This window comes from Onychostoma macrolepis, chromosome 19 (assembly GCF_012432095.1).
Source record: "Onychostoma macrolepis isolate SWU-2019 chromosome 19, ASM1243209v1, whole genome shotgun sequence".
NCBI classification, from domain to species: Eukaryota; Metazoa; Chordata; class Actinopteri; order Cypriniformes; family Cyprinidae; genus Onychostoma; species Onychostoma macrolepis.
In genome coordinates this window covers 20335828-20347541 of record NC_081173.1, presented here as the reverse complement: position 1 = coordinate 20347541, position 11714 = coordinate 20335828, and the positions used below count along the sequence as shown (strand labels likewise).

Sequence of the window (11714 nt, the reverse complement as noted above, 5' to 3'; positions counted from 1 at the left end):
TATGAAGCATTTGGGCAGCCATTTTGACTATAGCATAAGTCAGAAACATTTGTTTACTAGAATCATTTCCTCAGAAAACACAGTCTTTATCCATTGCCTTGATTATGCAAAGCAAACCGGAATCCATCACACCAACATTTGAGCATTTCCATCACACTGACCAAAAATAATTTTGATGTTTATTTTCTAAAAAAGTGTAGATGATTTTAGACTGTTTTGAGCTGTTTATTTTAATATACCCTTCTAAAAGTTGACATCTATGTCAAAGCTCTATAAATATTGTCTTGATACAGATACAACTACAATATTTTGGATAGGCTATATAATTTTTTTAAGATATAGGCCTATTAGCCTATTATTTTATTAACAGAACCCCAGAGCCCAGTTTTGAATAAATAACTGTCTGATTCACAGTACAAAATATCATTGTTACATTAGACAAAATAAAATATAGATAGTAAATAATGTTACTTTATGGTTTGCACTTTGCAACTTCTTGTGTTGGTCTAATTTTTGACTCTGACTGTATTTTCCGGTTACATTGTAACCATAGATAAAGAAGGAAAAGGCATATCGTTGACCACCTAAAAAAAACAAACAGCATGGTAATTAAACGTTTTAAACCAAAGGCTAACACGCTTGTACATGCCCTTTTTTCACTCTTCTCTCTATTACCACACACCATTCGCTAATCGGGACCGTCCCGCGCACCGCTCCAGACAGCTGTTGGCGCAGCACGCACCGAGCGAGGCGCCTCCCTCTTCCCTATTTTCCCCTCAACGCGCCAATGTCCGCATCGGACGCCCGCTACATCCTCCGGTGGGCGGGTGCGCGCGGTCTGAAAGCCCTCCTCTTTTTAAAAAGCGGACCGCAATGATTTAGAAGTTCAGGAATCCCACGTGACGTCACCGCGAGGTGATGTAATGCTTCTGTAAATAGATCATATTGTAATCGCGTTTCACTTCAGCGTGCTTCGTCCCAGCGCGAGGAGCGTTGCTAATCTCAGTCTGCGTGCGTTTAGGTAAGTTAGTATTACTGTTTTACTCTCGCGCTTGTGAATATAATTTCACTCTTAGCTCAAAACACAAACGGAACGCGTGTCTTGTACAGTGTTTTGTTGCCGTTGTTATTGTATTACTGTCAAGTTGGTATCTGTCAAAGTGCCGGTTTCCATTGAAATGTTCGTAAACTGTCTGAATGTCTGGTTAAGGGGGTGTGACTCCACCAAACAAACAGATAAAATCAGTAGGCTATTAGAATAAGAAAAGGTTTTGACTTTCTGTAAAATGGATGTCTGTACATTTTTTTTTAGTGAAGATTGTCAACAACGCGTTTTAGCGGAATAGCAGTTTGACAGGTAGCGGTTTAAAGTCTATTTGAATTTTACACATGTTTAAATATTACATCGCACACCTGCGCGTGTTTTGAGGGAGAAAGTATCTGCATTTGCTTTGGTTTAGAATTTTTTTTCCATATACACCCTGTATGACATCTGCCGTCACGCATACTCCAAAGTGATTCAGACAACTTCACGATGTTTTTTTTCCTTTGCCAAAATATGACACATTATGGCCCCTGGGAAGGATGTCTGAGCTTGTTGTTTTGGGTTTGTAAAATTCGTGACACCGCGTGAGTCCTCCGGTTTCGCCATTACGTCATTCTGCAGGCCGGTTAGACGGTTGGCATTAGCACCGTAGACCCGTCTTGCCAATTCAAACTCCTGCCCCGGCTGAACTAAATGTCGTTACTAAAGGAATGCTCACGTTATAAGTGACTGGGCAAGAAGCAGGGTCTTTTTTATAAGGCGCGACCATGATGTAATACGTATCATACACAGAGAACACAGAAGAGAACTCAAACAGGGAAATGTGGGCAACATATAGAGAACTGAGAGATATTCAAATAGGTTATCTATTTTTAAAACTATATTTCACTAATTAGGTGTCATATATCTATCTATCTATCTATCTATCTATCTATCTATCTATCTATATATCTATCTATCTATCTATCTATCTATCTATCTATCAATTTGACTCTATCTCTAAGGTTCATGTTGTTATCTATAGATAGATAGATAGAACTAAGAGACTGGGAAATTAAAATAATTTATCCGTATTTGACACTATATTTGCTTATAGGTGTCATTTATATCTGTCTGTTTGTCTATTTGTCATGAGCACTTTATAATGTCATCTCCCTTGTGTGCATGTGTTTGTATGTCTGTGTGCATGTGTGTGTATATGTATGTTTAGGTTTTTTTAGATCTCAGTGATGAATGTTGATCAGGACAGGCCATATGTATGCACTGCTCCTGGATGCTCACAGGTAAGTAACAGATGTCCAGTTTGCGGATAGTTGTTTTTAACTATGTGTTTAATGTATGCTGTCACAAGTTTTAGCCATCAATTAGATTGTTAAACTGATTAACACTTCAGAATTAATTACTATTGAAAAATTATTATTTATTTTGGAACAAATATGTGATTTCAAAGATGCCAAGAGCTGTGCTGTTTCAGCATTGTCACGGCCTGCCGCCATGTTTCTTGTTCTTGTAGCGCTTCCAAAGAGAAGATCACCTAATTATTCACAGACACAAACATGAGATGACCCTTAAATTCCCTTCTATTAAGTGTGACAGTATGCTTTCAGGTAAGGCTGTTTTCACACATAGTTACCGACTTATGTCAAAGGGTAATGTTTTATCATCAACACTGTTTTAATATCTGTTTTAATATCTTATGTAACTAAAGAGTATCAGTCTACAGCTTGTGGGTCAGTAATATAAGAGCCTGTGAAAAGCAAATGTGTGTCATGATAGGTCATGCTCTCCATCTCCTTTAATTTAGGATTTAGACAATGTCTGTTACCCTGGAAACCCAATGTCTGACATATAAACATCAGCCTGACCCTTGACCTCTGGGGTCTGCGAGCCATCATTGCAGCGACAGAAACATTTACATAAACAACAAAAGGAGGACTTTACCTTCTCACCCCTTTCATAGTAGCCTAGAAAAAACAGTTTCGTTTAGACTACCACTAAATTACCAAAACAACAAGAGCAAAATCAGGCTCATGTTTATGACACAGGGTTAATTTTTAACATTTTTGAGCATGCCAGAAGATTACTTCAGACAAGTTCCGTTCATGACATTGAGACGAGGGTTAGTTTCTCTACGTTTGTTCAGAATGCCTGGAGGTTACTTGATATTGATCTACTGATCTGAAGTTTTTGTTCCTTGACCTTGGGAAATTTCCTATGCCTCCTCAGTTTCCATGTGTTTAGTCTATGTTCTATAGCTAGATATAGATACACATTTGCTTAAGCTTAAATTTTTTTTTCTTTTTGCTTTCTACTAATCTATTTGAGTAACTTTAATAACTTTAACATTTCTAGCACTTTATTTTTTAAATAGACATTAAAAAAGCAGATGTTCCAAATATGCATAGATAAATCTAATATAATCAATGTATTATTTATAATAATTTATAATGTAATATAAAATATTTAATACAATATTACAATTATCAATATATGCTGTGTACTACTGACTGTATCATATTATTTATGTATTCTTCCATTTTCTTCTTATTTTTTTACTTTCAATAAATTTTTTCCCACATTTATTTCCAATTTTTAATTTTCATTGTTATTTCTTATACACCTGTTATGATTCTTTTATTATTATTATTTTATTAATATTTTATGCAAAGTACTTTGAATTGCCATTGTGTATGAAATGTGCTATAAAAATAAACCTGCCATGCTTTGATTAATAACAATTTCCATTGTGTTTTTACTTTATATATTGCCAGTGGTATTTTGTGTGTGGATTCTGATGATGCTGTTTGCATTTGTGATAAACATGTACTCTTTATTCATCTGCAGATCAGACTCCAACTCCGACCCGTTTCTTACGGGACTGTGAGGAAGTGGGCCTCTTTACTGACCTGGAGCTTAACCAGTCACAGGCAGAGGAGGAGACCAAACCGGTGAGAGGAAAAACATGTTTCAAAAGCTTACTCAAATGTGTAAATGAATAAAAGTTTGCATAAAGTCTTTGCTGTGTGAAGTAGTAGTAAATATTTTGCATATGATTCTGTGCTGGCTTGTGTGTGTGTGTGTGTGTGTGTGTGTGTTTGTGTTGATTATAGTAAGAAAAATCAAGCTATCAGATCAAATTATCAGATGATCAGATTAAGAGTATTACATATCAAACAGTTTTCATACACAAACAGGGAGGGATCTATAGAAAACAGAGGAAGGATTTCTAAATATATTTGTAAAAATATTCTAAATATTAGAATATTTAGCGTTTTTATGCTTTCTATATTGTAAATATTTTCTTGCTTTTCAATTTTCCTGCGCAGGCGTCAGGTCAGAACCAGCCTCACACTGAGACACAGCCTCAGCAGAGTCAACATCATCAGTTTCAACCTCAGCAACAGCAGCAGTGTGCTCTGGCTCATCTCAACCAGAACCAGCTCCACACGCACAGCTCACAGCCTCAGTCTCAATGCACTGCCACATACTCCACTTCAAATAAACAGTGAGTATTACCATATATCATTACCAAAATACCCCATATTCTAATTTTCCCATTAAAGGTCAGGATTTGAACTGAAAAAAAGGCCATTTACACAGTTTTTTTGGGGAGCACGGAATGATTTCACTGTAGAAAAAAGTCAAAAAGATTTGTTGCAACACAGCATTTAACTATATACCTAACTCTAATACTATGAGACCCCAAATATTTTGGTCTGTCATGCAGCATTACATCTCTACACAGAATTTACCAATGTAAAGGTGTCAGAATACTTTTTTTCACATTTTTAGCAGCCCTGTGTGAACTTCCTAAACTGCACTTATTATGTACATAAATGTTTTTACATTGCTCTTATATTAAAAAACTAAAAAAAAAAACAGCATGTAATTACATCTGTAATTAATTTCTGTAATTGCAATTATATACACTGTTGACCCATCCCTTACACCTTAACCCACCCTTAAACCTACGTATACCACCAAACCTGTCCCTAATCTTACCCGTATCCTACCTCAATAGCAGCAGAAGTATTTTGCAATACAACATGAACACAATACATACATTGTACTTATTTTTGTGATGTAAGTACGTAGTAGTTAACGCCACTTAACATAAAGTGGGACTTTTTAATCTTTTGTTCTCTGCTAACGTGAATCCCTCTGACATTATAGATCTGCACCCAGCTGTCTGCACAACAGACAGACAAATGCTTTGCCTGGGACATCAGCCATGAATGTAAGTAAACCCGAAAGCATTTCAAACCCAATCGGAACAGTAAAATATTAATCGAAATAATACCTCTGTTTCTTATTACATCATTATGATAATTTCATATCCTATTAAAATGACAGATGGAGGCACAGTTGTCAATGAACTCTAGTATGATTGGCATACCAGGCCCCGCCCCCTCTGGCTCATGCTCCTCCCTTCAGGTACAGCCCCATACTAATGATTTGACTCCATGGCTACAGGATTATGATGTCTCTATAGAAACATTACAAGTCAGACAGGGGTTATAATGCCACAGTGCTTTGTAAATAATGTAGACATCTTGATTGAGTTATCTAATTCAGACACATGCAATGTTGCCTGTTAAAAAAAGCGGCATTAACACACACACACACACACACACACATGCACTGATTCTCTTCAGAAAGCGGAGGGGATTGAGTTTCAAAGGCTTTGGCTTGACCTGGTTATCATCTGACTTTTCAAAAGCGTCTTTGTAGATTTTCTGTGTTTTGAAAAACTTAAAAGTGCCAAGTAATCTAACCATTGCAAACAATCACCACACACAGGAAACCTTAGATGTAGAAATTAAAAACACATGGTTGCCTGCAGAAGTTGGCAAAGCAAATCTCACTTTGGGCATTTGCTTTTGAAATAGCATGAAATATCCACAGTGTTACTTGACAATGATGTTGACAGTGACCCCAGGAGCCATTCTGACCCATCTCTCCCCATCTCTAATCCTTCAGAGGTCAAAGGTCATGCCAGCCCACAGCCAACCTGCGGTTTCCAATGGCAGTCAGAACCCTCTTTGCCACATGATGGAGATGATGTCGTCACAACAGCACCCACTGTCACATTTACAATCCGCATCTCATCATCACGCATACCAGCAGCACTGCCACAGCCAATCACCACAAAGACTCGCTCATCAACATCAAAGCCAAGACCAATCACATCACAGCCACGCTCACCATTCTCCACCTGCTCATTTGCATCGTGGCTCCACCCACCAGACCGCCCCTCCCCTTTCACATCAGCCAATACCAACACAGGTCTAGGTCAAATTCAGATTTTTATAGTTTCTAATTAATCTTTTGTAATATTTAACAAAATGTTTGTGTTTTATAGATGTCGTCTACACCAAAACATACCCCCTGCCCGCAATCTCCTCCACAGCCGTCTACAGCCAGACGCCGACGGACAGCAGAGGAAGACCCAGATGAGCGCAGACAGAAGTTTCTGGAGAGAAACAGAGCTGCCGCCACGCGGTGCAGACAGAAGAGAAAGGTCTGGGTGATGTCGTTGGAGAGGAAGGCTGAGGAACTTACACACACTAACTTACAGCTGCAGGTACATTTATACATGCACAGTTTGTACTTCCAGTACTTACCTTGCAGTATTAAACACAAATGAAAGTTCATGGTAGATTCATGCATTTGCTGCTTTGTTTATATATATATATGTATATATATTTTCTTTTGTCTTCTCGTAGAATGAGGTGACATCACTCAGGACAGAAGTCACTCAACTGAAGCAAATTCTTCTTGCTCATAAAGACTGTCCTGTCTCTGTGAGACAGAGAGAAACACAGAGTAAGTATGAATCATTGCCTTCTTACATATACTAGTGTATTGGGGTTGAATTTCATTAAAACCTGTGAAGTACATGTCTGAGTCATATTTCACCCCATAATAATAGTAATTGAAAATTATATATTGCTTAAAAATGATGCATATTTTTGGTCACTATAATTTTTGTAATTAATTAATAACACTGTCACAATTATTTCCATGACAATTAGGAACTCCAAATTATATATTTAAATGATGCAAAGAAAAAAGTACATAAAAAAATACAACCCGAATTCCGGAAATGTTGGGACGTTTTTTAAATTTGAATAAAATGAAGACTAAAAGACTTTCAAATGACATGAGCCAATATTTTATTCACAATAGAACATAGATAACATAAAAATGTTTAAACGGAGAAATTTTACACTTTTATTCACTAAATGTGATCATTTCAAATTTGATGCCTGCTACAGGTCTCAGAAAAGTTGGCACAGGGGCAACAAAGGGCTGTAAAAGCAAGACATTTTGAAAAGATTCAGCTGGGAGAACATCTAGCAACTAATTAAGTTAATTGACATCAGGTCTGTAACATGATTAGCTATAAAAGGGATGTCTTAGAGAGGCAGAGTCTCCCAGAAGTAAAGATGGGCAGAGGCTCTCCAATCTGTGAAAGAGTGCGTAAAAAGATTGTGAAATACTTTAAAAACAACGTTCCTCAACGTCAAATTGCAAAGGCTTTGCAAATCTCATCATCTACAGTGCATAAGATCATCAAAAGATTCAGACAAACTGGAGAAATCTCTGAGTGTAAGGGACAAGGCCGAGGACCTTTGTGTGATGCCTGTGGTCTTCAGGCCCTCAGACAACACTGCATCACTCATCGGCATGATTCTGTCATTGACATTACTAAATGGGCCCAGGAATACTTCCAGAAACCACTGTCGGTAAACACAATCCACCGTGCCATCTGCAGATGCCATCTAAAGCTCTATCATGCAAAAAGGAAGCCATATGTGAACATGGTCCAGAAATGCCGTCGTGTCCTGTGGGCCAAAGCTCATTTAAAATGGACTGTTTCAAAGTGGAAAAGTGTTCTATGGTCAGATGAGTCCAAATTTGACATTCTTGTTGGAAATCACAGACGCCGTGTCTTCCGGGCTAAAGAGGAGGGAGACCTTCCAGCGTGTTATCAACGTTCAGTTCAAAAGCCAACATCTCTGATGGTATGGGGGTGCATAAGTGCATACAGTATGGGCAGCTTGCATGTTTTGGAAGGCACTATGAATGCTGAAAGGTATATAAAGGTTTTAGAGCAACATATGCTCCCCTCCAGACGACGTATATTTCAGCAGGACAATGCAAAACCATATACTGCAGCTATTACAACAGCATGGCTTCGTAGTAGAAGAGTCTGGGTGCTAAATTGGCCTGCCTGCAGTCCAGATCTTTCACCTATAGAGAACATTTGGGGCGTCATTAAATGAAAAATATGTCAAAGACGACCACAAACTCTTCAGCAGCTGGAAACCTATATCAGGCAAGAATGGGACCAAATTCCAACACCAAAACTCCAGAAACTCATAACCTCAATGCCCAGACATCTTCAAACTGTTTTGAAAAGAAGAGGAGATGCTACACCATGGTAAACATGGCACCATCCCAACTATTTTGAGACCTGTAACAGGCATCAAATTTGGAATGAGCTCATTTTGTGCATAAAATTGTAAAATTTCTCAGTTTAAACATTTATGTTATCTATGTTCTATTGTGAATAAAATATTGGCTCATGTGATTTGAAAGTCTTTTAGTTTTCATTTTATTCAAATTTAAAAAACGTCCCAACATTTCCGGAATTCGGGTTGTAAATAAAAATGAAATTGTAAAGTATTACGATCATAATAGTACAATCTAAATAAAAATAATTATATATATATATATATATATATATATAATGTATTTATTTAAAATTTTTACAAATTAGAATTTTTACTAAAGAATATTAAAAATATAAAGTCTGTATGCAGTACAGAAAATTTTAAATACATTGTTATATTAAATAAAAACAATATTACTGTATTTTTTTTACTGTATTTTGATCAAATAAATGCAACATTGGTGTAAAGGTAAAAACATAATACAAATTTTACTAGCCCCAAATTTTTTAATAGTAATATTTATGTTTATATTGTGTGTTTTATTACTTAAAATGTATGTATTATTATATATATTTTGAAAATTGATGTATTTCTTTCGTATTTCTTTTTAGGTGGAGTAGGTAGTCCAACAGGAAGTCCTGTCCAGCAACATGCCATCCAACACAACAGCATCTCAACATCAAGTTCGACTTTACCACACACTCATCTACCCCCACACTCACACCCCACTAACAACACACAACTATAACATGCTTCTACATGGACAGAAACTGATGAGTACACAAAATACAACATTTCTTTGGAGCCATGGTCAGGGCACCTATGACCAAGCAGGTACCCATCAGTGCAAAAGCAAAACTGAACAGCAAAATGTTTAATCCAAAGTTTTAAACTTGGGTTTATGACTAAAAGGGAAAGTATGCATTACAGTATGTCTGAAATGTTTAATTACTCTCAAGAATAGAATAATTAAATTAAAAGTCTGTTTATATTTCTGGCCCTTGACATCTCAGGTAATAAGTTTTATTTTTACCTCACTGTGATTCATTACAGTGCTGGAAAACAAACTGTCTTTTTACCCTCACTAAATTTAGTTTTCTTATGCTCAAACCTGTCTCTCACCCTCTTCGTACCTCTCTTTCTGTCTTCTCACACTCTTCCTTTTTTATAGTTGATCTTTCTCAGGGACACTCATCTAGTTTTACTCCTAGAGTATGTGTGCACATTTGTGTGTATATGTGTGTTTTGTTTTGTTTTGTTTTGTTTTTGGCCACTTTCAGTGTAAACGCTTTGATAGCTTCAGTGACAGATGTGTGTTCTAAATCCTGAAACTAATGGCAAGGCCGTGTGAAATGCATTGAATCAGGGCAGTTGTAAATTTGTAATTGTAAATAGGATTCTCTAGTTTTATAAATTTATGATGATGCAGCTAAAGCTGATTGTTACGTTTGTCTTTGCTGTAAATATTGTTAGAGGCCTCTTGGTGAATTATCAGGTATCACATTACCTTCGAAAGTACTTAAGAGTATCACGTGTGAATTTTGGATTTATAGAATAACATGCAGCTCATTTTATATAGGCCGAGCCAACATCAGAATCATGTATAGGAATGATAGTAAAGGAATCATGCATTACTAATCGCACTCATGGCACTCTGAATGTCTTATTGTTTTTTCTCCTAAAACAATACAGCATAGCAATCATTTCACACTAACTGGCTCAGTGACAATCAAAATGTCAATACTGACATTTCCTGGAAATAACATGCAAGCATGTGTGCCATCTCTGATAAAAATTGCTTAGGAAAATAATTTATATTGTTATACATTCTGTGTAAAATGGAATTATGAATCTGGACATGTGGGGAAAAAGAGTGTTTGTAAACTCTGCAGGTTTAAACTGTTTTATGCATGTACAGTTTTTTAAAAATATTTATCTATTTTTGTACACATTTGTGGCCATTTTTAATTAAAAGCACTTAATATCTGTATCCTGATCTCTTTTTTCATGGTTCATGCTAATAACTTTATAAAGCTGTGATACAACTGCTACCTTTAGTGTATTATAGTTTTGATGGATTGGATTGATTACATGTACTACAAGGTGATAGTTTAAAATAAATGACTGCTGAAATGTGGTTATACAGTGTTGCAGTTCAAGTCTTGTGAAAACTTGGTTTATTGCGCCATCTTATGGTGAGATTCATGTAGCAATTTGGTATAGACATTATTCAGGGGAGCGCCAATTTTATTTTTAACAGGAATGAAAACTAGGCTATGAGAGGGATAGAGGTACAGTGCGTTCAGTGGATTGTACTGTTGTTTATCAACAGTGCTGGGTAGATTACTTATAAACTAATCCATTACTGATTACAAATTACATGACAGAAATTGTAGTTTGTAACATTATCTGGATTACACAAATGTGACCCTGGACCACAAAACCAGTTTTAAGTCGCTGGGGTATATTTGTAGCAATAGCCAAAAATACACTGTATGGGTCAAAATTATCCATTTTTCTTTTATGCCAAAAGTCATTAGGATATTAAGTAAAGATCATGTTCCATGAAGATATTTTGTAAATTTCTTATTGTAAATATATCAAAGCTTATTTTTTGATTAGTAATATGCATTGCTAAGAACTTAATTTGGACAACTTTAAAGGTGATTTTCTCAATATTCAGATTTCTTTGCACCCTCAGATTCCAGATTTTCAAATAGTTGTATCTCGGCCAAATATTATCCTATCCTAACAAACCATACATCAAAGGAAAGCTTATTTATTCAGCTCATTTCGAAAAATTTCGAAAAATTGACACTTAAGACTGGTTTTGTGGTCCAGGGTCACATATGAGGTAATATACTCTGATTACTTTTTATTAGACGACTCATTTACCACTTAGACTTGAATGTGATTATTGTGTACAGCAGGGTTTTTTGTGAGAAAAAAAAATTAAGAAAAAAATAGTCCTTCAGATTTTAAATATTTTTTTTCCAGACTTCCAATATTAAAAATTTGTGAACGTCACTGGATATGATGAAGACAGAATTCCACAGCTATGCATCAGCAGTGTTTAGTAACTTGCATAATTATTAGTCTCATGTATATAAATGGTAGGTTCATTTAGAAAAGAAAATTTAAAGGAAAAAAAGAACTGGTGTGAATCAATCAATTTTAAATAATTTACTACCATTGTATGAATGCAGTCA

At 36.1% G+C, this 11714-nt stretch overlaps 1 protein-coding gene across 2 annotated transcripts; it reads left to right on the top strand.

Annotated features, from left to right (window-relative positions):
* Positions 1 to 836: 836 nt before the first annotated feature.
* creb5a (cAMP responsive element binding protein 5a) lies at positions 837 to 10495 on the top strand. 2 transcript variants are annotated; one of them, XM_058752595.1, is made up of 11 exons: positions 837 to 1021; positions 2256 to 2328; positions 2559 to 2652; positions 3890 to 3993; positions 4372 to 4550; positions 5219 to 5282; positions 5399 to 5479; positions 6026 to 6331; positions 6408 to 6629; positions 6772 to 6871; positions 9117 to 10495. In XM_058752595.1, the coding sequence occupies exons 2-11, from the start codon at positions 2275 to 2277 to the stop codon at positions 9251 to 9253; spliced, it is 1341 nt and encodes a 446-aa protein (XP_058608578.1). In that variant the 5' UTR covers positions 837 to 1021; positions 2256 to 2274; the 3' UTR covers positions 9254 to 10495. The 2 variants fall into 2 exon arrangements, with proteins under 2 accessions (XP_058608578.1, XP_058608579.1); XM_058752596.1 differs by lacking the exon at positions 837 to 1021 and adding an exon at positions 1050 to 1629.
* The last annotated feature ends 1219 nt before the right edge of the window (positions 10496 to 11714 follow it).

Excerpts from the sequence above, each read along its gene's own strand:
- creb5a (XM_058752595.1), top strand. The coding sequence starts at position 2,275 with ATGAATGTTGATCAGGACAGGCCATATGTATGCACTGCTCCTGGATGC. Across the intron at positions 4,551-5,218 it reads TACTCCACTTCAAATAAACA|ATCTGCACCCAGCTGTCTGC; the intron begins GTGAGTATTACC and ends CTGACATTATAG. Across the intron at positions 6,332-6,407 it reads ATCAGCCAATACCAACACAG|ATGTCGTCTACACCAAAACA; the intron begins GTCTAGGTCAAA and ends TGTGTTTTATAG.